Below are 26,570 nucleotides of genomic sequence, written 5' to 3' on the forward strand. Positions count from 1 at the left end.
GACAGAGTGGATCAGTCACCAGGATTAAGGGGCATGAGACGAGCTGAGCACGGATGTCGTCCTCCAGGGAGATGCAGCAAATCAGCGAGGATCCGTGAAGTGGCTGAAGGCGAGGAGCAACGGGGGGAACGCGGCGCCGAGTGCAGAGATCCTTGAAAGTACGACTGCTTGGAAACGAGCCACGTTGTTTCTCGCCACTCAATTCCCCACTGACACAGAACGCGGAGCCTGTTTCTCGACCCAACAACCTCCCTGAAAGCTCACGCGCGTGCGTAACACGGCAGGAAATGCACGATCGGGCACCATCGGGCTCTGATTACGCTGTCAGAGACCGGCACCGCTGTGAGGATTGGACCGGATCCATCCACGCCGGAAGGTTCCGTCTGGACCGGTTCGCACCTTATCGACCGATAAAACCCATTTTTTTTGGGTGAAAACCAGCTCAGGAAGACGAGCGGATGATGTTTTCATCGATGACGTTCAGTCCGCAGACAACGCGCGGCTGCGAGGGAGACCTCGCTTCGACTCGACGTGCGTGACCGTTACACTCAAACAGATGTGACTTGCTAGTACACGAATGGCCAGCAGGCTGTTTCCCACTGCTTGTCACAGCTCACCTGTCAGTTAGACTGAGCCCCGAACAGAGACTGATCCACAGGGAAAACACTCAGCTCAGCCACATATAGACTGTATATGAGTCTAGTTGCTGTATAGATCCTGGATATAGACACAAGCACATAATGCCTTGGAAAAAAAAGCATTTATTTATCATTTATTTATCATTTATCTACAGCAGGTCCCCAGTGAGGCGAATTGACCCTCCAGCGGGTCGCTGTCAGCCTCGGCGGCGGACGTTGCCGTCCAACGGAGGCATTTTAATTCCCAGCGGAGACGAGGACGAGGAGAGGTTCGCTTTGTGGAAACGGGTTTTCTGGAAAAGGCCGTAACGCTGCTCCATCCACTTACAGAAACACTCTGCACCAGGCGGTGATGGCTCCTCTTACCTCACATCTCCATGAAGCCATTAGAGCCAACACACCAACGCTTTACAGCTCTGGCCAGATGTGCGTGTGAACCTAAAGGAGACTTTACATGGACTGCAGTTGGTTACAATGAGGCGACTGCTGGTGTGATTGATAATAACCAGCTGTCCTTGTCGTGGGCTCTGACTCTGAGCGGGGGTCACAGGCACGGCCGGTGCTCAGGGGCTAAATGAGGGACGGCGAGCCGGACAGAGGAGAAGTGGAAGCCTGTGAGTCAGAGCGGCGAGCGGGGAGCGCACGCGGCCCCGAGACGCAGGGCCTCCGGAGGAAGTCATCCGCGCGTTTCCTCCCTCGCGAGCTGAGCATGAGTGGAGGCGACGCCTCGTACGCGCTTGTTAAAATGTCTGGATCCCAACGGAGTTACATGTCAACGCCGGAGCATGACTCATAGAGAGGTTCTGTCCCAGAGTCCGAAAGGACCCTCATGTGAAGAATAATAAGACAACATGAGCGCAGGCCAGATACTGTGGGAGGAACGATCTACATAATGCTAACGCACGACTTCTTCTGCTGCGAAATATTAATATCGCGAGCGCGATAGAGGGCGACACACGCCAGATCGGAGGATGATGGAAGAACGCAGACGTTTAACATGGATGCGGCCAAATCCGCCGCTTAGAGCGACTGATTTCACCGCCGCGGCCGCCAGTGGCGGCGGATACGTGCAGCCACTGGAACCCGATGGGGGCGGGTTTCTGGGTCAGCGCTGCACAGACACAGTTTGCAGGACGCAAGCGGGGTCGGAACTTGAGAGAGGAAATATGTGGGTCACTGATAACAGTTAGTGGCTGCAAGTCAAGCACCGACGTCTGAGTCGGACTCAGGGGACGTTTGTGGCAGGAAAGACACACCTGTCTGGATTGAAAGTCAGGAGACAGGGTGAGAGCTGGTGTTTCTCTATGATATGAACGAATGAATGGTCTCTAATGCAGGCGCTCTTCACGCCACTGAGTCCAGATGTCATCTCACCTCATTGTTAAATCGCTGAGGGTAAAAGCGCGTCACTGGCTTCGCTTAGACACAAAATCACTTCAGACTTAAACGTCACAGGACGTATCATCCATCAGATCCACCGCAACATGTCTCTCAGTCGTGGGATCACGTACAGGACAATGCTCCATAGAATGAAAGCACAGGCTGATATTTGCATAGTCACCACAGCAAACAAGCCTCAACAATAAAGAATAAAATAAATAAATGAAGCCAGAGATTTCATTTCAGATGGGATAATCCAGTAATATGCTGCCGTCTTTTCAACACGTGAGGCGTCGCGCTCTCACAGACATTTGAAAGCGGAGCCGGCGCGAGGGAAGACATGCAGTCGACGGCTGTGACATGTTTGCGTTTCACACACAAAAGCGCTTTAATAGAACGGGAACGCGTGGGAGGAATAATACGCCGGGCAGCGATCAGAGGCAGGTTGCACAACGCGCTCCCACTCAGTGACTAACGGCGTCACTCTGCGCCCACTCTCACCCACAGCGGCACGAGTGGACCCTCCGCACGCGTCCCGCTTCGCTTTCCGCCGCGGTCGCCGTTGAGGAAATAGGACCCGAGCAGCTTTTGTTCCGTGAGGCAAACGGGCCCTGCCGGTTCCCCTGGACGGACAGACAGGGACGGGTCCGGCTCTGGTCCACACCGACACTGGCCTCCAACCTTTAAAGCAGATCAAGAGACAGACTTATCACAAGTACCATCATCACAAACATACATTAACATATTTCTATATACAAGACTAAAAATAACAATTAAAAAAAATGATGATATTGTATTTGCTTATGCAATGCAAACAGACCTATAAGTGCAAAGGGGCCGGGACTTTTCCAGCGGTGCCACATCTGCACGCGCATCAGCTCGAGCGTCGACTTTGAGTGTTTTCCACGTGACGGATGTCAAATCTTAGCTTTACTCCAAGCGTAATACTCACAGCGCACCTCAGCCGCCGCCGCCTCGGGCGCCCGGGAGGAACCGGCGTCTGTTTCCCTCCACACCCCCCAGATGTTCACCTTCACACCTTCAGTCTGACTCCGGCTGACGCGCAGGTTAATCTGATTTCACGCAGCTCCTTCCGCAGCCGACTGTTTACTCATAAGCAGAGGCTGCAAAACAGACTGTCTGTCGGTTCAAGAGAGGTAACGTCTCAACACGCAGGAAACACCTTCAGCCGCGCTGCGAATCAGTCAGGAAGAAAAATATCCAAAGCAGGGAAAAACAGGAGACTTGTGCAGGTCTATTTCCAACATTCAGTATCCTGTAGCCATAATAAAGATCATTTTCCTTCAGTGTTTCTTCCTTTTATGTCTCTCTGACGCACAGCCTTGTGCAGCCAGTGTCTGCTAATGGTCTCAGGCCTGATTCGTCTGGACTTAGGCTGGTTTCCAGCAGCGTCCCAGCACTGACTCACTGCTACACCAGCAGACTGATTATAGGTCAGGATACATTAATTGATGCTTTGGGGGTGAGTCACGGCGCGGAGCCGCCTGCTCCAGTCGTCCTGCGTACTTCCTGTTGACGATCCACGTTTGAAATGAAGATGACACATAACATACCTGATACAAAAAGTCATAGCATAATATTTGAGCTATTCATGGGCTCCACGGAGATGTGGGTTGACTGGTAATGAGTGTTGATTACTGAAATTCAGCACAGCTTCATTTCCCAGGAAGCGAGTGAGGAGCGGATGTGTGAACGTAGAGCTGTTTCCTCCATTCATCCACGTTTTCTAGAGGAAACTAACACATCAGCAACCTTTGGTCATTTCATTTTAATAGAAAATGATAAAAAATAATTTGCCCGTCAAAACCATTGTGGAATGTTTTATGTTACAAGGACGTGCATGTAACGTTATCAAATAAGATTACCCTGGCACATATTTCAGTGTGTTTTCAACAGCGACGCCTTAATTAGCTCCTAATTGCTCAACTAATGAGTTGTGCTTATTTAAATGAAGGAATCGCTCAGCCGTCGAGCTGAATGCTAAACCTCACACGAGCTAAATGAGCCTCGCCTCAACCAATTCTCAAACCAATCCCGTCATTTAGGAACGAATCACATTCGCTTTGAAATAATCCAAAACAGAGGGTCTTCATTCGACCCCTCGCTGATTCATCACCTGAGCACGTTTGACTCCATCAGTATTCTGACGCCGTAGCTTACATATTAACAGTGCCTCCATGCGTATTCCAGGCGCACGCTGTACAGTATCCGCCACAGCTGCATGGTTGATTGAGAGGACGTTGCCCCTGACATGCAGAGCAGAGGGCTGTTTGTCTAACAAGCCTCCCTGGTGGTTCGTTGTCAGCCTCCTTAAGCCTGTGCTGAGGTGCTAATGAAGAAGGAGCTAATTAAGTTAGCGCGTGGAGCTTCGTGATGCACAGAAAGGAGGAGGTTGAGGCAACAATTTTACTGTTAAAGCATAAATGAAACGTGGAGCAGTCACCACAGACGCACGCTGCAGAGAGGAATGTTGCAATGTCCAGGGTATAAAACAGAGCAAGTGAGGCTGAAGAAGCGAGCGCGGCCTCAGGAAACGACCGCGGCCGCTCTGAGAATATGACGAGCGCGCGCGTTTCTTTGTAGAAGGGAGGAGAACAAGGGGGGCCCTATAAATAGAAAGACACACAGAGCCAGCGTGACCTGCAGGAGCCGTCGGACGCTCCTGGTTCACTCTCTTTGTACAGTTTTCTTTGGCATTTGTTGAGCCCAGTCTCGCGGGAGGAGAGGGTGGAGGAGAAACGTGACGGCCGGCGGCCTCGGCGGCGCGCTGCTTTCTGTGGCATTTAGCTCCGAGCCGCGCTGTCTTCATAGGGTTACCTCTTCTGCAATTTATGAACGCTAAAATATAAAAAAATACCAATGAAAAAATAAACAACACTAAAAAATAATGTTTCACAAGAGTGACACAACTGGGAAAATAGTTCTTGTAACTACCGGACGTCCACCTGCACACAGACAGTACGAGATCACTGACGGTGGTTGAAAAGCCAGACGTTTGATTTGATCTGGACAAAGTGAGTCCTAGCAGACGTCCCGTTAGTCTGTCAGCAAGAGTCGCACTGCGGTTCGCTAAGACAGGCTGGGAAATTAGATTCTGAAACAAGATGAGAGCAAACATGATAGAAAAATGAAAACAAGAAGGAGATGATTCTATTTTACTCACAAACACAAGCACAAGCATAAAGACGGTATCATTGGTCCCTTTAACGTTTACTACTCAGATTTTACTGTAATAAAACCAAGATTATCATAGAAAGTAGTGATAAAAAGTTTAATTTAATGATAAAACGTCATGTAAGCCTCCATTATAAAGTAATAACCTGTAGAACCTCTTATTTTAACACCTCAGCACCAGTACAGTACGTTTAATGGGGACCAAAACAAACGTCTCCTCACTTTGTTTAAGGAATGAATCTATGATAAATAAACCAGCAATGACCTGCTTCTATTAAACATGATTTAGTATCTGTTAACACTGATGACGCAAGTTGCACAGCTTGCCGAGCTTTGGAAGAGATTTATGAACTGAAGATGGTAAATCCCACTGGAACGACTCGCTTTCGGCAAATGGCGGCCGACTGCCAGATCCGTGTTCTGTTACTGAGGCAGAACGCGCGTTAACGCAGCCATTGTCCTTTCAAAACATCAGCAGGTCTCCTCTGCACCTTCTTCTTCAATATTGCACAGGCATTAAAGGTTGCGTCGCATGTAGGGCGACATTTATATTTGGCACCTGTCAGATTCCACCAAAATCACGAGGCGGCATCAGCCTGACAGGATGACAGACCCACAGCAGCGAGGACGCAGGCGCTTCAGAGCAGAGAGCGCAGGCACAGGCCACTTCCCATCAGTACAGAGCAAGAAGCAGCAGAAACGAAAAGCGCCTGGAAGAAAACAACACGAGGGCCATTAAAGCTAACGAAAACCAGCTACTGGGCCACAGTCGGCGCGACCTGTTGAACAGGAAGCGAAAGCCGGACTGTTACACAAACAAGGAAGGGAAGGATTCATTTTGCATAAATAATCTTTGACCACAAACACAAACGCTATAGGTTGAGCGTCAGAGCTGCCCATTCATCTGAGTGCGACAGAGACGCCATCTGGCTTCTACTGTCACCACGAGGCAACGGGGCCAGAAATAGAGTTAGGAGAAAAAAATACCCGGGACGGAGCTGCACATGAGGCACAATTAGTGAAAACCAAAGGATGGGAGGTTCCACTTAAAGCTCCTTATAGTGCTGGTCTTCAGTAAACCGGTTCACGTGCTAATTTTATTATCATTGATGCTATATGATGTTAACTTCATCTTCTGCTCTACAGGTGAGTGACAAGTCACAGCTCGGGCCAAATTCATTAGTTTTGCCTTTGTTCTTACATTTAATATCTGAAATATCTAAACACAGGGACAGTTTGACCTTTGGCCATCCCACGTGGGGCCGGACAGTTGCAACGGTTGTGTGAAACCCCGCAGGCGTTGACGTTCCTCCCGCCGGCCCCCTGCGGAGCCAGCGTGTGAGCGCATGTTAACGGGCCGCTCCCCGGGGCTCATGGGAGTTCCACGCCGTTGCCTGAGCCAACAAGGCGTCCGAGGCCCGGCTCCGGGGGAAATTTAAATGGACCACGAGTCGCGGTTTCCGCCTCTAGAACAAACGGACTGGAGCCCCAGTCGTTCTCGCACACCGGACGCCAACGCGACACATCTAATCAGAGAGCAAGGAGAGCTGAAGGTGACTCACGCACAGAGCCTGAAGACACATCGGTTTTTACTATTCAGACCAACGCGCCGCATGTTAAACACGCGGCTTCAGCTCAGGGGAGGTTTGTCTTTTACAGTGCGAAAATAAAAAGCATCAATTCCACTTCCTACTTTCCAGGTGGTCGCTCTCATTTATGATGCGTAACAGGAAGAATATTATGAATTTATTAGCTGATATTCAGTACTTCTGAGTGGAGACAGCACCTGAAAGACTGGATGTTCTGAACATGTTTGGATCATTCTGGGAGAACACGCTGTGTGGACACAGTGGACAATGCTCCGCAGCTGCTTTGGACACCAGTACTTTGCTCCACTTGCTGTTTATTTACCTTCAGACGCCCCCCTCGTATCTGCTGCTGAGCTGATTTGCATGCTTTGCTCTCACTGGATGCCTGTCTTGAGCAGCCTTCGGCTGATTGGCCGCGACCGGAAGGAGGGCGGGGAAGCGCTGCCACCAAAACAGGCATAAAAGCCGGTGTTCGGATCAAGAGACGGCGGAGCGCTCAGCCAGCTACTGTTTGGGAGGTCTGACAGAGACGCTGCGAGCCTGAGAGGGGAGAAAAAGCAAAAGCCGAAGAGAAGCAGAGGACGTTTGGAGGAAGCCTGGTAGGAGAAGCATCACGAAGCCGAGGAGACCCACCTAAACAGGCAGCATGTCTCTGGAGGTGAAGGAGAAGACCCAGGTGCGCCTCGTGTTCCTGGGGGCGGCGGGCGTGGGCAAGACGGCCCTGATCCAACGCTTCCTCCAGGACAAGTTCGAGCCCAAGCACCGGCGGACCGTGGAGGAGATGCACAGCAGGGAGTATGACGTCGGCGGGATCAAGGTGACGGTGGAAATCCTGGACACCAGCGGCAGCTACTCCTTCCCCGCCATGCGCAAGCTGTCCATCCAGAACAGCGACGCCTTCGCGCTGGTCTACGCCATCGACGACCCCGAGTCCCTGGAGGCCGTCAAGAGCCTGCGGGACGAGATCCTGGAGATCAAGGAGGACAAGTACACGCCCATAGTGGTGGTGGGCAACAAGGCGGACCGGCAGCAGCAGCGGCAGGTGAGCAGCGAGGCCGCGCTGTCCGCCGTGGAGATGGACTGGAACCACAGCCACGTGGAGGCGTCGGCCAAGGAGAACGCCAACGTGGTGGAGGTGTTCAAGGAGCTGCTGCAGCAGGTGAACCTGCCCTGTCGCCTCAGCCCGGCGCTGCGCCGCCGGCGGGAGACCTTCCCCAAGGACGACGGCTTCCGGCCGCCCATGAACAAGACCAACAGCTGCATCGTGTCCTAGCGGGGCACGCGGCTCGGAGGCAGGCTGCAGGCTGAGCGGCAAAGACACCCGTCAGGAGGGGAGGTCGACGCAGGAAGGACTGCGATGGGAAAACAGACTGGATGGAGTCAAGTGAAACGGAGAAAAATGTGATTTCTTGACTTGATGTGATGTTGTTGCTTGTTCGGTGACGCCGCTGGTGTTTAGATCCATGAGTCCGATTTGAATTTAAAAAATAAAGTGTTCATGTTTACCAAGGGAAAGATTATGTACATATGTTGTTACCTGTTGTATAGTTGTATCTTGTAAATTGATTTAATTCACTAATTCACCTGTAGCACGTTGACACGTTTACATATTTTTTCTACTCAATTGCAATTTGCCTGTGAAACGCCACCTTTTTACGTTTGTGTGCGGAAAATATAGGGAAACCGTGAATGATGTTAAATTAAAAAGGTTTTTCAGGAATGGTGGTTTTACACTTTTGTTATTTTTTTATGTTTGCATATTCTCACCGATGTTTGTTTAACACGTGTAAGTGAGGAGTGGATTTAAATGTGGAAATAAAGGTGAAGATATTGTTTGGCATCATTTTGACGCGGGTCTCTAAGGCAAATACATTAATAACTGCTTATAATATAATTGTAGGTTAAATGTACTGTAGATTATTAAGAACAGGCAAGTGCAAAAGTAAATGACAGCAAACAAACAACAAATTTGAAAGGGACAAATTATAGTTAATGCTGGTCGTCATCTGCTACAGAAGCAGTAATAGTGGTTATTTATTACCTATTGGTTGCTTTGATAAAACAATGAGTCATATAAACAAAAGAGTAATAACAAACCAGCAGTGTTCTACTGTAATTTAATCTTATTGGGATAAGTGACACAAATTAGTAAATTAGTGGCATGAAATCACAAAGATGTAAGAGTTTAGATGCTACATTTCTCTACAGCCTGGGTCCTGACACATTTTAGGATCTCTGTTGCCATCTGTTGGCAAAAGAAGGAACCAACCTGTGGCGCGTAAACACTGCATCATCATACTTGAAATACTAAAATCTTGAATTTAAAAGCTTTTATTTTGTAAGATTTAATTGTTTGCACCTGGAGTATGTGAAATTTTAAAACATCTTAATTTAAAGCCAACATCCTCTGTTTCACATCTACAGAACATTTCTCAAGGCTCAAGTTCAATTACTAACGCACACACTACAAACTGAGCCAAGGTACCTACGATTAAAAGCCAGCAGCCGAGCTTCTTCTCCAGCAGCTCTACTGTTTAACCACTGGTCAAAATGATCGCTGTGCAGTTCCTGAAATATCTGTGCACAGTTCCCCTTGACCCAACCAGCCGCGCGGAGGCAGTTGCAGAGCCCCTCACCCCCAACCCACTCCATCAGATTAAACTGAAACAAGTTTCCTGTTTTAATTTGAGGAAGTGGCCGAGCAAACGTTTGCTGGCAGTTCCTCTTTCAGTCCACATTTAAAACGCTCTTCCGCACTCGAGCTCATTTGTAAAAGGACGGAGGCCTCGCAGCTCCGCGGTCGGGCAGGTGTGTGGATTTGTCATCTTGTACTTTACTGTAGGTTCAAATTGTTGACAGATTACAAGTTTCCAGGGCAGAAGATTTAAGCAGAGTTAGTAACTTTGACTTTCGTACTTAATTTAATTCAGACGCTCAGAGCAGGATGTTATTTATATGGTTTGAGCTTGATTCGTCAGATGTCTCTGCTCCTGGACTTGGTCAAAGCTCCTCAGTAGATTCAAGTGACCCTGAGGCGTTTAGAACAAGTTCAGGGTCCTGGACAGAAAACAGCAGCTTTATTACATTCATTAGACAAAAATGTCCACACTGTGTGAATACTAATAGTCTTCAGGACTATTAATATCACCATAATGCAGAATTAGCAGATTGTTTGAAAAAAATTGTTCCTGCAGAATCGAAATGTGTCACACAGGCATAGTATTTATTTATATATATATAATACTTAAGTATATTTATATATTTCCTGTGTGATTTATAAATGAGTCCCTTATTTAAATAAAACAGAAGCATGTGTGAACCAAATAATTAGTTAATGCATTAATGTACCTCGTTAAGACCTATTATACCATGAACACGATGACACCCCTGTGGTTCGAGGAGATAGTTTTCTAACTGCAGCTGAACAGGCCTGTGTGACAGTTCACCCTTCTCCATGCTTCACAGACCAGTGATTACTGAAAGTGCAACTGAAAAGTCTGGGTTCAGGTGTGGGACCAGTGTGCAGCGCACTGCAGTTCCAGAAATCACTTCCACTACCAGATGCAACCCGTATTTCTCCTTTTGCCGCCACGTGTGCCGCCACCGCGGAGTTGGATTCACGCACGCGCTGGTAATTTTAAATGAACGCGCTGCGAGAAAACGACGTTCATTCAAGAAGAATAGTTTATTTGTCAAATTCTCCAGCCTGATGGAAAGCGGTACAGTACATTGGGTGTTGATCTGTTCATGCTATCAGATGGTACAGCAGGTCAGACCCACTACAGTATGCAACAGGGTAACGAGTTACTTGTGACATACAGTCAATACAGTACTTTTTGTCAGTTAATCAGCTGAGCAAACACAGGAGAAAGGATCTTATTTAAATCCCTGTGCGCTGGGTTAGCTCTACAGGAATGTAGTAGTGCGTGTGTGGGTCGTCTCAGTCGTCCACGGCGATGTTGCGGAACAGATAAGCCATGGACTCGCCGTTGTGGATGCGCCGGATGGCCTCGGCCAGGATCATGCTCACGTCCACCGTTTTGATTTTTGGACACTGCAGCTTCTGCACCTCATGAGGAACCGTGTTGGTCACCACCACCTGCGGGCGCACAGCAGCAGCATTAGTGCAGCCGCTTTAGGACTGTGCCTACACGCGTCTAGGCTTTCAGGCGGACGAGTAATCAGGACCCAGGCTAAAAGGTGGCATATTGAAATTCTAATTGTAAGTCAACCCCAAACCTAAATGCCTTAATTATTTACTATGTGAAAGCATCACCTGCATTCATAAATAATTAAGACTAGTCCTCATATTGTCATATCTTACCAATAAAACTATTGAGAGGCTACAAAACCATGTGACAAGGTTCACAATAGATAAAATCATGAATGAACAGAAAAACTGATCTGAAATGTGCAAAAAATAAATTATATTAAAGTGTGTCACTTGTGCCTGGATGTTTTCTTCATGGTATAAGACATTTCAAAACTCTTGGTTTCCTAATGTAAAATGAGATGAATCGACATAAGCAATGCGACAAAAAGGTATTTGCAGGCTGTACGGCGACAGGACACTTTACCTCATCTATTGCAGACTCCTCTATCAGCCTGGGTGCCTCTGCAGACAACAGGCCGTGTGTAGCCATAATGTAGATCTTGTACGCGCCTCTCTCCTTCAAGATTTCTGCTGCTGCGACAAAGTCCTCCACATCATCTATGATGTCATCCTGAGAGGAGGAAAGAGGACAACACGGATTAGAACTGCTTATTCTGTTTTACAGATGAAGTAACTAAAACAGGTCACTAAATTATTATAGCCTTGCTTTAATATTGTTATCTTGGGATGATTCAAATTTGAGTTGGTTATATTAGTGGCCATTTGTGTGACACCCTTCAGGTAAATTGTATATCATTCTATCATAATTTCTCACAGCCCTTCTTTCCAGTCGTTTCACAGCTCTTATACTGTACATGTATCATTATAAACTTGAGATCTTACAACAATGATGGCAATTCTTCCTCCTACGTCCCCGACAACCGTAATTGGTGGCTTCTCCTTCGCCATCATCACTGAGAAACAAAGAAATTTCATTTCTTTGGGTGAAGTAAAGCTAAGAGATTTGGTGAGAAGGGATTTGGTTAAAACTAGTTCTACCCCACAAATTCTCCAGCTGCCACAGTACCAAACCAGTAAAGCAATGGGTGACTGCTGGAACTAAGAACAAATACAGCCGCTAGAGTGGCAGACAGAATCATGGGGGAAGAACTTAGTCTTTTTAGGAACCACAAACATGGATCGATCATTAATTGTAATCCACCATTTTGACAAAAAAAAAACCCTTAAGTGTCCAAACAAATTCAGGTAATAACCGATCCATGTCTGGAGCCGATCACATCCGGCCTGACACACAGACAAAAACCTTTGTCCAGACAACATCAAGGCACGTTTGGAGTCATTTCCCAAATTCCTCACAGAACATTCAGCAACGCTGAAGTTAAAGAAAGGTATGGTTATTAATTTCTAGGTTGGCTGGAGGCTGAAATCAAAATGAGTGAGGTTTGTGAGAAGATGCCTGGAAAAGGTGTTTTAAAACCAAACTATGCAACAAAAGAAAAAAAAACATGATTTCAAATAAAGCAGTCCACAGTTAAGTGTGACTTTTAGAATTTACACACAAATAACTCCTTTCATATACTACTCAGTTTGATAGTCCTATAATGGCTCTTTTTATCATTGTATAGTTAGTAGCCAGCATCTGTTACATGAAGTAACATGGGTCACAGTTTCTGACTCCTGGAAGAATCCTAGATCTTACCAGACCAGAGGGTGAGAGACTGAGGGCTTCCAACCATTAACAGATTAACAAATAGAAGCTAGATTTTCCAAAAAGTAAGTATTAGGGGACACTGTCTAGTGAAAGCAAATAGCTGGCTGGGTATTCAGACCACATCCTTGTAAGCAGAGTGGACAGATGTACAATGTACATGTTTAGAGCGTTTCATTTCCTTAATTTGACAGTATTTGCAAACTGCTCAGCTCCTCTCTGCCTTGTCTTGCTTTGTTTTTTTATTGCTGACAGTGAGCTGGGGTCAGGGTGAGAGACACTGACAGCTGCCACCAGGATTCAAGGCAGCCGCCATTTAGATGCATGAGACCAAGGACGAAGTGGGCCGACAGTTCTAACACAGTGGAGTTGAACACTTTGAACCTGTGCAGATGTAACGCAGAGTGACAGTTTGCGTTGACTTTTGGGTTCAACTCGTTTTCCCTTTGTGTGGCGCAGACACTTTGAACAGTGGCTCTAATGGTCCAGGTGTAAAGTGAGATGGAAGCCCTCAGTAACTCAGTGTGTCATTCCATGCAGGGAGCTATGAACAACAAGAAGCACAACAGGGTTCAAGCATGAGGCTCATACTTGGGAGCTCTATCCCAGGGAATGGGACATGGTGTCTGCAGTTTGCTGTGGCACAAGACAGGATGGGACAAAACATTACAAGGAACAATGAGACGCAACAAACAGAACACGGGCAATGACAGAGGCAAGTAAGTCCCTACAGTCCTCATCTCATCAAGAGGAGACTTCTCATCCTTATACAGAATTAAGAATGACCTACATAATGTGCGCTGACATAATCAAAGCATGTTCAAAGACACATGGCTGTAATGAGTGTGATTGAGGACATGCTGCAAAGGAGAAAGACGGTAAGACGAGCACGCGGGGCGCGAGGAGGGTCAGAGTCAGTGACTGTCAGGGTTCCTCAGCTGTTTACCACAGCGCCTCAGGCAGCGCTGACCTGAGCCAGGCCGCTACTCTTCCCTTAAGACGGCCTTATTAGGTCTGAAGCAGTGAGTCAGCTCAGCCATAAAAATATCTTGTAAAAACAAGTGACTGACCAGTGCCCTACAAGCATGTGAGTGCCTACTTTTTATCATCGTTATTTAATGCTCTTAACTTGTGACGCATTAGTCCCCCCTCACATTTTGAACACAGACTTTAAATCTCTACGTAGCCTATAAAAGAGCTGACTGCACAGCTTTGTTTAGACGCTCCTAAACAGGTCTCCGAGGCCTTGGCATTACACTTCCTGTAATGGAAACACTGCAACATTTCTAAAACACATGACTGTGTCCGATTGACCTGACCCTCTCAGCTGATAGAACGCTGAATGCGTGTGTTAGTGGAGTCACATCAACTGGTCCCTCTGTTTCATTTAGAAATGTTTGACACTGATCGCCGCTACAGGCAGCCTGCTCATAACTGGCATACATCACTCATCATTGGGGCAGCAGTCCCAGGCTGCTCCATCAGTAACTAGTCGTTAGCTGGCGTCTTACATGGCAGCTCCAGGCCCGTGTGTCCTGTGGTGGTGCGTGACAGCGGCGGAGACTGTCGACCGTCGGCCATGTCCGACTCCGAGTGGTGGGCCTCGCCGTGCATCACAGCCAGGCCAAGTCGAAGCCGCTCAGCGTAAGACTGAGCTCTGAGACAGACGGACACGCAAAGGGTCAAAGGAACTGACAAACAACACACGAATACATGGGCAAAGAGAGGGCACACAGGAATTTGCACAAGAGCGCAATCACACTTCCAAACTTTCCAGTTTGCTTTTTACCTCTTGGCAGCTGATGGGGATTTTGCAACAATTATGGCATTTCTGTAGTCTGGAATCTGAGAAAAGAGTTGAACAAAAATAAATGGCTTAATGGACTCATCATAGAACAGATTCAAAATGTAAAAGCAGAGCTTCTGTCCCAGCTTCCCTCACCTCCTCCTGGATGTACTGGATGAGGAAGGGGGAGGCTCTTAAATTGTCGACTGGAAAGTTGAAGAAGCCCTGGATTTCTTTCTGGTGGAGGTCCATGGTGATGATGTGAGTTAGGCCTGAAACATCAAGCATGTACATGCTCAATATTAGCAATCACTTAATGCAATGTCCTTGGAGATGAAGAGGCCTGCAAATTAGAGTGAGTGACTGCATGGAGAAGTGTGTGCTGTGGGTGAGTGAACAACAGTGCGGATTCAGGTGAAGCTGCACATTAATTCCTGGGATTTTAGCTTTTGCACAATGACGTCACCAACTGAAATCTTTAAGAATGGAGCAAGAACTACGTCTAAACACATCACATATCATTTCTAATTGACAAGTCTTGTAATGTGTCCACGTCTTTAATCAATAACAATCCATACCAGCTTTAGATAACATGGATGCTAGCAGTTTGCAGACAATGGAGCCTCTCTTCCTCATCTTGCACTGCTTGCTGTAGGGGAAGTAGGGAATGACCCCGATGATGTTCTTGGCACAGGAGGTCTTCAGGGCATAAGCCATGACCAGCAGCTCCATGACGGCAGTGTTGACATCTCTGAGAAACGGCACGTGGAATTCAAAACATCACCATCAGCATTTCTATTTTCTGCATTTGTAAAATGAACCGTGAGGCCGAGGTAAAAGTCTGTTCGCTTCCAGTCTACCCACTGATCCCAATACAAAAATTATTTCAATTTCACCGACACACATGCAGCGACATGCAAGCGCTCACTAAGTCGAGTGGGACGGCGTCGCAACGAGAACGGTTTCGAGCTACAGTTGTGACATTTTGGTTCTCGACGGCTTGTTGAATGCCCCACACATGACCTGCTGCAGACACACAACACAGGAAACGGAAAACTGCTCTGACCCTTCTGTGACCCCTCGTTATCTTTGAGCACATGACTCTTCAACGGACCACATGCTGGTATTCTCCACTGAGGACATGCAAGAGTAAAGGGACTGATTTCACTCACGTCAGAACATGCTTGAAAATAGAGCTCCAGTATGTAAAGGTCGGCCAATAATATTTGAGCTGATAAAGTTTAAGAAAAGAAGTATATAACGTCACAGTTTCTGAAGTGTCTACAGTAGAAGGAAAACCTAAGTGTTTAAGGATCCTGGTGGCTTTCTGTATTTTTTAACAGGGGAGTTTAGCTAATGTATGCTAATAATGTATGCTAATAATTTTAAAAGCTATAACCTGAGACTGTAAGGTAGAGTGTTGCAGCAGAAAGCGATCGGGTACAGTGGTAACTCAAGCATCCAAACCGAAGCCATCTGTGTAATCACAAAACACGAGGGCATCCCTGTGTCTCACCTGGGAATGGTCTGAATGATGAAGATGTCTTGGCCACGAACAGACTCCTTCACCTCCACTCTAGTCTCTAAGAACGCACAGACGCACACACGCATAAGCATTTGTGCATTCAGTGAGGAGACGCTTCACTTAAGCAAAGCTGGTGGACTGGGTAGACAGGGACCTGAGGAGGTTTATCCTCACCTGAGTTTGACTCCTGATAAACCACAGACCTGCCCAATTCCACACCCAGACGCCTGGAGACAAACGCAAACAGAGCACACGGAGTCAATAGCAAATAGAGTAGACATTCATTAAACTGAAGCGTGCTCTAGTTCAGACAACATTAATACTAAGTACTAAAATGTTTATGCTAAATCTGTTTGAGAGATGTGTGTGTTTGCGTCCATATTCTAACAATAAACCATCGAGCACTGTTTGAGCCCGGAAAGGAATCCCACTAGGCAAAGCCAACACCTCGGCTTCTGCAGCCTCACCCTGATATTAATCAGCGTCATCTTTGCTTCAGTGTTAGATATAGTGCCTGTGGTTTGTTGAATTACATGACTCACTCGCCTAATGTGGAAAGGCAGAAATATCAAATTAGTTTGAGGATCACTGAAAAACTATGAGCTGCACCCAGTGAAGAGTAGCACGGCTACAAACTGAGGTCGGCGTGTTTTTAAAACACAGTCCTGTCAGAACACATGACCCTCAGAGTAAATATTTATTACCCTTTTCTGTGCTAACCTTTGTGCCCACAAGAGCTCCACCTGCTCCCAAAATGGCACCGTGAGCGCTTTAAAAACATTATGCAATGCTTTCAAACAATTCAAAGTGAGGGGAACTAATCCTCCTGAGCAGAGTGAGCGATGCAACCTCTGCACGGCCTAGAAAAACATGGCACCAAAACCACCACATCTCCAACCGCTGTTTGAGGAACGTGCTCCTTCTGTTGATGCTTCTCAGTGGGATAAATGTAGCCTCGCGTCGCCTGTTGCCTTCGCAGCATCAGTGCTGCGTTCAGTGCAAACACAGAGCAGCGCCTGCTCAGTCAACGCCTTTCTTTCCAGTGATTCCAACTGACAGGTCCTTTGAGCCCACGCGCACATTAAGCTTGATATAATAAAAGTGATCTTTCATCTCCGCCGTAAAAGCCTGTGCAGTAGCTGCCGCTAATCAGCTCTGACATTTGAAAAACCCCTCAACTAACAATTACATGATCAAGTGATGCACAAAACTAGACATCTACATATTTAGTACAACAAACTGTTGCGCAATACTATTAATTCCTTATTGGACGCTTAACAACATCACACCGAGCCCTAAATGTGTTGCACGCGCTACTTGGGTTTTATATGGTTCTTTAACACGAGAAACACTTAATTCTAACTGAAATGCGTCATATTCAAGCAGTCTCCCTGCCGTGGCAGATCGTTGGTTCAAAGCCGAGGAGCCCGTGAAGGCAGCAGGCTTGTACTCACTCCGTGATCTGTCGGGCCAGCTCGGTGCAGGCGGTGCTGGAGTTTGCGGAGAACACACGGTAGCCGCTTCTCGACATGTTGCTTTTCGCGTAACCATACGACAGCTTGGGGACCTGAGAGTGCGCGACCAGAGACCTGTGACCCCCGAAGCGCCTAATGGGCATGTTGCGTTCCAGCCAGCGAGGTTCGTAGGAGCGTCTCCCCTGACGCCCAGGAAAGCGGCCCGTGAACGCCTCAACTGCGTTGCACGCGCGGAGCTCAACTTCTCAGGCCAGCGAACGCATCTTTCGCGCGTCAAGCGAGACCGACCCGAAACCCACGGAGCTGAAGTGCCCGAGCGACGGCTAAAATAACAGAGAGCACGTGGTTTGCGTGTAACGCGGGGACACTCGTGTTGGTGCGCGAGCGAGTCAACAACCGCCTTCAAAGCGAGCACTAACACAAAAGCCCCGATCTAGCACAAAAGCGACAGCAGATGAAGGCTGGGCTTATTCCATGAGGGTCACCGAGTCCTCGGCGTTATAAAACACGCGCGTGCGGCTTTTGCCACCAACACGACGGACTGAGTCGTACGTCAGTCCTCCCCGAATGCTGGAACGCTGGCACACAATCTAAAGTGCAACGACAACACGCTAACGTGGCCGCAGGAAACTTTGCAACAACGCGGTCGCATCGGGAGAAAACGCCACGAGCCCAAGTTCATTGGATGAGACAGAGTGAAAGCCCGAGTAACCAATCAGATACGAGAGACGAACAACAGAGGGCGTGAAAGATGGAATTCCGACCAATCGGTGTGTGGGATTCGAATGACCTCAAATTAAAGCGCAACGACTAAAAGCTGTTGTGCGCATGTTTTAAGCGTTATTTATTTCCTGTCGCAAAAAACCCAATCTAGTCTAGAACGCAGTATTGTTTTATTTACCTTCTTCGTCTATATATTTTACGGCATTTCTGTCTCTTCTCTGTTCTATTATATGACGTTTCATGAAACAATTTTATTAACACAATAAAAAAAAAAATACGTATCAACACTGTAACTTTATTGATTTGTTCTGGAAAAGTATTTGTTTTTGTTATCTGTCATTGTGTGTATAACACTACAAACGGTACAGTACATTTGTGACAGTATGACCTAGTGGATCAACCAGCAAACAACACCCATACACTCACAGTTATATACATTTGCACCTAATATAACCTTTAAGGAGACAAATGTTCCTGGATGTAGCAACTTAGACTGGGGCTGTTTGCATAGATTGTTTTATAGCAATATAAAAAGTACACGATTACATAATACAGTTGACAGATGCTACAGTGTTAATCAGGCATTAGGCAGCTTTCCCTAACTACTCTATGATGTGTTATCCTGGCATCATACATTTATTTTCCCAGTGAACAGGACTGGTAAGTTGCACTGCTGCTGGCAGTTATCCACTTTGTATAACACACCACTCTGGAACACAGGATTACTGTTGACGGCTTTTGGCTCACACCATTTAATACATTCCATTAAATCGGGTGAGACAGCAGTAGCTACAGTACCGGTATTTTTAAATCCTCATTGAAGGAGTAAAGCACAGCATGTATCTACTTGGATTTCTGTACAGTGTATAGGTCAGCTTACTGCAGCATGTTTACGCAAATATAAATATAATAGCATTTAAATATATCCAACTTTCTGCTTAAGACACACAGTCTAGCTTCACAAATCACTTACTGGTTTTATTAGCTACCATCCAGACAGCTGCGTATCCTGTTATACTGCCCTGCAGTTTAAATGTCACTGTCCTGTCAATCTGGCTTGTTTGGTTGCTTTACAGAGTCAACAAGCTGGATGTAAAAATTACCAACCATTGATCTTTTCACTTCTGTTTCTTTGTTCTCCTTCCTCCTTTTAGCAGAAAAAAACATCTTTCATAGTTCATGATTTCACCTTTTGAAGCAAACCATTAATATACAGCCGTCCTTATCAGCCTTTTAGCACCTTTTCCTTCAGCAGGTCCAAAATCACCTGCCTCTCCTGGCTCTCCAGCTCAAACCTCCTCTCCTTTTCTTTTCTCTCAGCTCCCAGACGTTCCCTTTCCAAAGCAATCTTACCTGAGAATTAAAAAGAAGAATAATAACCTTTGCATTGCCATCAAGGACAGTGGCCAAATGGTGCACGTCTAATCATTAGCTTCTGCATTTTCAGTTGTGAAACATCGTGTATTTCCCTTTGCTACACTTCATGTGTTCATTACGGTAGCGAAATATCTTACCCTGGTTTCCCCGTTTAGAAAGGGTTATGCAGCCTATACATTAGTAGAAGGACAGTTCATCTTCTGATCATCATCAGAATGCACACTGTATGACTAGTCCTTTTGATTTTGTAATTCTGGCTCTAAAATGAATGAAAATGGTTTACAGGTTTAGGTAAAGCAATCATACTCCTCTGAATCTCCAGCTCCTCTCGACGCAGGGAGAGCTCCTCCTCTCGGAGCCGTTGCTCTGCCTCCGAGCGTTTCTCCAGGAAGCTGAGAATCTCCGAGTACGTCTGGCAGCAGCACTGGCAGGGCCGCTTGGCTGTCGGCGCCGCTGACATCTCAGCCATTTCCTCACGGTCTTCTTCTGGTTCTGGTATGACAGTAGTGATGTAATGTGAAGAAAAGTACATATTACTGAATTAGACACAAGTGGAACTGGCAAGTATTTTCAGCTGAAGGGCAAAGATTGGATTCTGAGCGTTTACAGAGAAGGATACAGCTGTAAATCCAAGCTGAATGTCCATAAAAAACAGACACACAGACACATTTTTTTGTGTGTGTAGATAGATAGATAGATAGATAGATAGATAGATAGATAGATAGATAGATAGATAGATAGATAGATAGAATAATTAGTCAAAGTATTATTCACCTACTTAAAACTGTCCATTGTGTTGAAGCAGTTTTACCTGCGGTGAGTGTTTGTGAAATACAGACGATGGGTTTGTCTTCTGCTGGCAGCTCTTCTATAGTTCGCTTTCTTATTTCATCATCCTTGAAAATAAACTAGAGTAGCATTACTTCATTATCTACAACAACAACAAAGTAGTACTAATTACTGTGATAACTGCAAAATGACTCAGAGCATTCACAAGCTGTGTTTACTTGTAGCTTAATGCCACCAAGAGGAAGAACAGGAAACAGCCCCAGCTGGACAGAACATAAACGTAGTGTTGGGGCAATTTGAAGCTTGTTAGAAGATAATACCCTTCCTAATTGGCATTTACTGTAGCTACTCCTCTCTGCTGACACCCACCTGGTACTTGGCTCCTTCGCTGCTGGCCAGGAGCCCTTTCTCGGCCTCCAGCTCCAAAACCTCGTGGAGCAGATCCTCTTTCTGTGCGTACAACCTCTCGGTTCCAAACCTGGGTGCACCGGAAGCGTCAAATATGAACCTCACCACACACGCAATTCAGGCATGATCCTACCGTCTAACAGGACCTGGGGCCTCAGGTACAAACACTTGCGTAGATTTCCTACTAAACTTGGCGTAAATCCAGAAAACTGCATCAACTTCTACTAAGTACAAAACTACGCATGTTTCATTCGTACATCCCGATCAACGTAGAATTGAGCGCAGGTGATTGAGTAGCAGACTCCTCCCATGACACGCCTCTATATACATATGTTAACTTATTCAAATACGGTCTGCGGCTGCGCAGTACGCCGAGCGGGACCGTGTGTGCGGGTGTCAATGGCGTAGGTTCCACACAGTAGCGGAATTAAATAAAAAAAAATAATAAAAGTGCTCTGACATCGAGGTGGACGTGAAGCGAAACCGAACTGACCCCCGACACTGTGTTCAGCTACTAACAGGAAGCCTCTACATTAAACCAACGACTAATGTTGACACTGAAGACGGGTTGACATTTGTGGGTGCACCGGTTTTTTTACGCAGCTAAAATTAATATTAAGGCCTCGTGCTGTGGAACTTGCTGCCTCACTGACATACGGACCAAAAGCCGTAGGAAGGTACTTACGCCAGCGAGCTGCCGTAGATCTACGCACATTTCTACTTTACGTAGTTATTGGTGCATCTGACCGTAGGCGTAGATTCGTGCTTACGCCAGGTTTTCGAGCGTAAGTACCCTTCGTAAATGAGGACCCTGGCGACCAACCTGCGTAAACTGGGGAAGTCTTGCTTCTTGTAGTAATCCAGCAGCAGCATGGTCCTCTCCCTACACCTCCTGGCGTCCACCTCGAAGTTCTCATCTTGGAGCGCTGCTGTGATAATCTCGCCCACACGTGCCCAGATACGCCCTGGAGGAGATTAATGTACGTTGGTCACCCTTTATAGGACATAACCATGGAACAGTAGACATGTACTGTATAAATGGACGAACCTGGCTCCTTGGTTCCAAAGGGGTTCTGAGCGATGACCTCGCGCAAAAGGATGATATCATGCCTCGCAGAAAAACGCACCTGTCGCTTCCGTGGCGTCATGGAGGAGCCGGCAATGGAAAAACCTGGAATAAAGAACAGAACGCAAAAGATTGGAATAAAGTAAAGTCCAGCAGAAAAGACACGGCTAGTCCTTAACCTATAAAGTGTAACCAAGAAATACACTATGCACTGATCTAAATAAGACTGTACGTAGTAATTATATAATAATATTAACTCTATTGTGCCATTATAACCTGACATATTACAGTTTACTTATGAAGCTGTGAGTTATAACTATGCCTCTGTGCCTCTGACTCTGCGGTGACAGCAGCCGGTCGGACAGCAGCAGCTCTAACAGCGCACGCGCGCACACACACACACACACACACAGAGGAAGGCAGCGGCTACATCACGTTCGACGCTGAGCCACACGCGTCACAGGAGGAGCCCGGATCGAGGGACGCCGCTCCCGGGGAGGCGGCGGTGTCGGTTCTCACCGCTGTTGATCGGCACCTCCGCCACCACTCGCTCCATGGTTCTGTTCGGCGCATCCGGGAACCGCCCGACGCGGACTGCACACGTCCCCTCACCAGTACACGTTCACCACTGACGTGTAGCTCAACTTGGCGGAGGATCAGAATCGGGCCCAACGGAGCAGGCGCTTCGCTCTGTCAGACGCACCTACTGAATGTGGCCACCAGGTGGAGCTGGAGCTCCGCCACACAGTGACCCGGCGTGTGACGTCCTACCCCTGCATTTAATGATTGACATGGCGGCTACAATATGTTGTCAAACAATGTGCGTTCATTTTACTTCGAAGTACCAAAGCACCTTCCACAGAACGTAAACGTCAACTTAATAATATATCTATTATTATAATATAATATAATTAGATTATTTAAATGCAAGCTAAAGGTAATCATATATAGAGCATCACAGACTACTACCAGACCAAATCTGAACCACTTTTATTTGTTTAGTTTTTTTAAGTTTAGTCTGATCATTGAGGTGGCAGAAGAAATGGGGCTATTCAAAATGCTTTGTAGACTTGGGTTGCGTGAGGCTGACAGGTGAGTGAGACGATCATCATCAGAGGCATTTCCTCTGGACTGCATGAATGAGGTAATAACACCCTGTTAGCGGATGACTCGATGCTCTATACATAAACGGAACTGAAATGAATTGCACTCAAATAAACAGTGGCTGTGCCGTAGGACGGAGAGGAGGGGGCCAGACAGCAGCTCGTCGGCGCTGAACGCGGTGCTGTGTTCTTGGTATTCGCGGCACAGTGGCAGCCAGTGATAACACACACACACACACACACACAGATAACAGCGGCAGCTCGTGGGAAAGGGCCGAGTGGGGAAATGGCTTTGCTTATCATGCAGCCCGACGCTCCTCTTTGAGGCCAAATAGTGAGCTTGAAGCGGAGCGCTCACCTGTGCTTTGGCACATTAGTCTGTTCATCATGAAGGTGCTTCCATCCTCCGTGTCCTTTACTGAGATCTGAGAAGCGCGTGGCTTCCAGGTAACCTTCCAGCGCTCTGGCATCAACCTGAGGTATTTACAGCACGTGTTTGTGAGAGACTGAGAACCTGGCAGAGTAATGGCAGCGTCTCATTCCTGGCTTCAGCATCTGGCTCGATTGTCTACGTGTTTTCTTTATTTATTCAACAATAGATTCAATAAGCAAAAATATTGCTCAATAATTAATGGCAAAGCCTGCAGCAAATTACTGTAAGTCTGCAGGAGATTATTTATTCAACAGTGCAGAACTCGTAATTCTTCATCTTTACCTTTTCTTTAAAAGAAAAACTGAAGGACAAAATATGCTTCACAACATTGGCTCTACTGATGTGGTTTGTTATAAATTAGCTAAACAAAGAAACAGATGATCCATAAACAAGTTCCCATTAACTGGGAAGGACAGAGATGTTTTGTTTTGTCTTTTTGTTGAATTCAGTCATAATATACTGTATGCCAATAACATGTTCTCAATGTGTCCTTGGCTTTGTGTAAAGGCTGCTTTGTGTCATTTGAATCTGTTTTATCATATCCTGTTCATACCAATGTTTTTTTCCCATCTAGGCTGTGTAAAATTCCCGTTCAACTTCTGGAAGGATGTAAAATAGTTACATCCCACGGCAGCTCGTATCCCTTTGGGGTTCATTTGTACCCCCTTCAGTCTGAACGTTCTTCCTTCAGGCCTGCAGGCACAACTACGCGATGTGCAAACGACGGCACAATAAAACAACCTTCACCTCGTTCAGTAGCCCATTATAAAAGGAATGAACTCCATCTATGAGTTCTCATCTGTACTGACGAAGCTCAGGATGAATACACCCACACCTCCCTCATCCGCTCCTCTCCAGGTTGTCTCTGTGGAGGTGACAGTGTTCGTTCTCTTCGCTGAACAGCTGTAACGAGGAAAAGCAGCTTCTCTCTGGAATTGTTAAACGTCTCTAGTATAAATCTAAGAACGCTAAAATAGCAAAACAGAAAAGGGGATGTTTCTAAACACGAAGCCTCGGGTCATGAATGGTGCAGAGGTACTCACGCCCTGCCAGTTACAGCCAGAGGCGGTTCTTTCCCTCACGCTGCTGCTGACATAATGAGGAGGAGATAAGCAGGGAAGCAGACCCAGGTTCCGGCCACTTCCTGCATTATAATCATTTGATTATTTGCTCAGAGATGCTCGGGGTGTTTCTGACGAGATAGGAGGGGGTGAGTTGTCTAATGGAAAAAGACGAGGGAGGGTTGATCGGTGAATAAGTCAGGGTTTCTTTTTTTTATTTTCCACGCAGGGAAATTGGTTTTATTTCATGCATTGGGGAATTTAGCAGAGAGTTAATGAAATATGGCAACGTTCCACACTTGTGCCGCCCACACGCTCATTAAGGGCGACTGCGATGTAGAGCCTCGCTGTCGTTCAGAAAAAGGCGAGGCGACGCCAGCCGCGAATGGGGGACAGCGGGGAGCGGCTCGCGCGTCTCAAATAGAACAATGGGGCAGAGAACGGCACCGTAATCATCACCGACCGTGACAAACCCGCGACGAGATGCTATAAAAGCCCGCTCTGCTCACAAACGCGGAGGAGCGGAGCGCGCGCAGCCTCCAGCTGGCTCGCATGTCGGCGGAGCGTTAATTAGCCACGACACGCGCTCGTGCTGGGATCAAACAACTTTGCCGACAAACGGTCCACAGCCTCGACGCACGCGGCGACGTCGACGCGGGTCCGTTCCGGCGCTCGAGCACATCTGCAGCAGAGTTCACCAGAGTAGGAGCCGTCGAGTCACGGTAACCATAGTAACAAAGCAGCGGCAGATACTGTACCTCTGGCCGTCACCCTCGCGTACAAGTACACGCACTGCTCACGCGCGAGGACACGTTTTTATGTGGCTTATAATTCTCCCACACAGGCACTGTCTGTGCTCAGACACTGAGGGTGGTGCTGAGCGTGTGCAGGATGGTGCTGCTGCCCTTTACACTAAGCTTCCCCTTGTGGGAACTCACAGCGGTTCCACTACAGATGAGTCATACTGAAGATTAGACACCCCCCCCCCCACCCCACCCTCCACGCAGTGAACCCTCTGCCCTCTCCTGCTTTCTTTCCTCTTGGACCACTTTAATTGCTCTTCCTCGCTCCCATCGTCTCTTCCAGACCCTCCTGTGAGCGGAGGGGAGGTGGTCTCCTACAGAACTCAGAGCTTCTGTTCCTGAAAGCCCGGCTTCGTCCGCCATGGGATGAAACGCACCCTCCAGCTGGAGTGAACAGCTGGTGGATGTCTGAATGTGAAAAACGAGCATTTCAGATTCAGAAATATAATTGGTGATTCGTCTTTTTTTTCAGGGCTTTGGAAACATGAGCGCACAATGGTTCGTTTTCCATCTAATTTATCCTTAGTGGAACGCATGGAATCCCCCTGCGATCCTCCGTGACAGCGCTGGACATGGTTGCTGGGTGACACATGACCCAGAACCTCTGTGACAGGGATGAGACTGAATTTCAAAAGATGCAGAGGCTGAACAAAGCAGACAGCTGCATCCATGACCCCCCCCCCCCCCCAGTTTGAAATGAGACCAAAAGAGAAATAAGACCAAAAGTAGATGGGAATTCACCCGAGAGAGAATTATAGTGAGATCTATATGCTTCTATTTGTTTTCTCACCTTCCGTCCATCCAACCTTTCTCATAGCCTCATTTAAAGAGATGGGGTACACAAGGTTGCTATGGTGACAGTTCGTCTTGGCAACACAAAGATTTGCTTCGTACAGTAGTTGACTGGCTGCTGGGAACCTCATCCTGGACACAGGATCCAGAGAGGCTTCGTTTGGCTGAGAACATAACAACATAACGTTTAGGTCCGTCCATCTCAGTGGATTGATATAAAACATGAAGGACCCACTCCACAGCATCGAGGGGGCTTCAGTGATATTCACTGCACCGCTACATACAGTGTATTTAGTCGAGTGGTCTGTGCTGAGTTTAAAACACAGGTGATGCAGAACTAGCAGTAATTAGCCACAAACGGCTAATGCTAAAATGAAGAGAACCATCTCTTAAACTAAATTGAGAGCCTTGAGAATGAAGTCACTTCAGTGTTTTAAATATGCATTAGTTATTTATTGAACACTCATCTACAGCAACATCTGAATGAGGAACTAGCGAGGCTGTGCAAAAAGTGTAATAAAAATAGTCCCACTGATAGCGACACACTGGAACACAAGCGTTTACTAATGCTAATTAAGTGTCTTCAAAGGAAAACGCAGCACGAG

The 26,570-nt window shown here is 47.0% G+C and overlaps 4 protein-coding genes and 2 long non-coding RNA genes across 14 annotated transcripts in view; 2 read left to right on the plus strand and 4 right to left on the minus strand.

Annotated features, from left to right (window-relative positions):
- Nucleotides 1–462: 462 nt before the first annotated feature.
- On the minus strand, nt 463–6,196 carry LOC129603855 (uncharacterized). The gene is made up of 3 exons (XR_008694088.1): nt 3,678–6,196; nt 2,971–3,548; nt 463–2,699 (listed from the first exon to the last, which is right to left on the minus strand). It is a non-coding gene; the product is annotated as an uncharacterized LOC129603855 (long non-coding RNA).
- Nucleotides 6,197–7,158: 962 nt separating this feature from the next.
- On the plus strand, nt 7,159–8,645 carry LOC114862182 (GTP-binding protein Rhes-like). Its single transcript, XM_041070995.2, has one exon. The coding sequence runs from the start codon at nt 7,449–7,451 to the stop codon at nt 8,073–8,075; it is 627 nt and encodes a 208-aa protein (XP_040926929.1). The 5' UTR covers nt 7,159–7,448; the 3' UTR covers nt 8,076–8,645.
- Nucleotides 8,646–9,558: 913 nt separating this feature from the next.
- On the plus strand, nt 9,559–11,242 carry LOC114859125 (uncharacterized). The gene is made up of 2 exons (XR_003786470.1): nt 9,559–9,610; nt 10,268–11,242. It is a non-coding gene; the product is annotated as an uncharacterized LOC114859125 (long non-coding RNA).
- Nucleotides 10,469–18,088, minus strand: LOC114858722 (phosphoribosyl pyrophosphate synthase-associated protein 1-like). Of its 2 annotated transcripts, XM_029156267.3 has the most exons (11): nt 17,390–18,088; nt 16,110–16,162; nt 15,927–15,993; nt 14,989–15,161; nt 14,567–14,682; nt 14,414–14,469; nt 14,136–14,281; nt 13,216–13,260; nt 11,799–11,869; nt 11,380–11,526; nt 10,469–10,901 (listed from the first exon to the last, which is right to left on the minus strand). In XM_029156267.3, exons 1-11 carry the CDS (start codon nt 17,551–17,553, stop codon nt 10,743–10,745), a joined length of 1,197 nt encoding a protein of 398 aa, XP_029012100.1. In that variant the 5' UTR covers nt 17,554–18,088; the 3' UTR covers nt 10,469–10,742. The 2 variants fall into 2 exon arrangements, with proteins under 2 accessions (XP_029012100.1, XP_029012191.1); XM_029156358.3 differs by lacking the exon at nt 13,216–13,260 and having other exon boundaries at nt 17,390–18,084.
- A 318-nt stretch (nt 18,089–18,406) lies between these two features.
- si:dkey-45d16.4 (uncharacterized) lies at nt 18,407–24,229 on the minus strand. Of its 8 annotated transcripts, none has more exons than XM_041070989.2 (7): nt 22,293–24,229; nt 21,756–21,878; nt 21,531–21,672; nt 20,669–20,777; nt 20,289–20,418; nt 19,817–20,002; nt 18,407–19,486 (listed from the first exon to the last, which is right to left on the minus strand). In XM_041070989.2, exons 1-7 carry the CDS (start codon nt 22,327–22,329, stop codon nt 19,359–19,361), a joined length of 855 nt encoding a protein of 284 aa, XP_040926923.1. In that variant the 5' UTR covers nt 22,330–24,229; the 3' UTR covers nt 18,407–19,358. The 8 variants fall into 8 exon arrangements, with proteins under 8 accessions (XP_040926923.1, XP_040926925.1, XP_040926916.1 ...); XM_041070991.2 differs by having other exon boundaries at nt 22,204–22,338; XM_041070982.2 differs by lacking the exon at nt 22,293–24,229 and having other exon boundaries at nt 21,756–22,137.
- A 2,167-nt stretch (nt 24,230–26,396) lies between these two features.
- LOC114859057 (bMERB domain-containing protein 1-like) overlaps nt 26,397–26,570 on the minus strand; it is a 4,082-nt gene continuing 3,908 nt past the window's right edge. The window contains exon 6 of the mRNA XM_029156961.3: nt 26,397–26,570. This exon is cut by the window's right edge and continues 446 nt beyond it. The gene's annotated coding sequence lies outside the window, so the exon portion shown is untranslated.

This window comes from Betta splendens, chromosome 1, assembly GCF_900634795.4.
Source record: "Betta splendens chromosome 1, fBetSpl5.4, whole genome shotgun sequence".
Classification (NCBI taxonomy): Eukaryota; Metazoa; Chordata; class Actinopteri; order Anabantiformes; family Osphronemidae; genus Betta; species Betta splendens.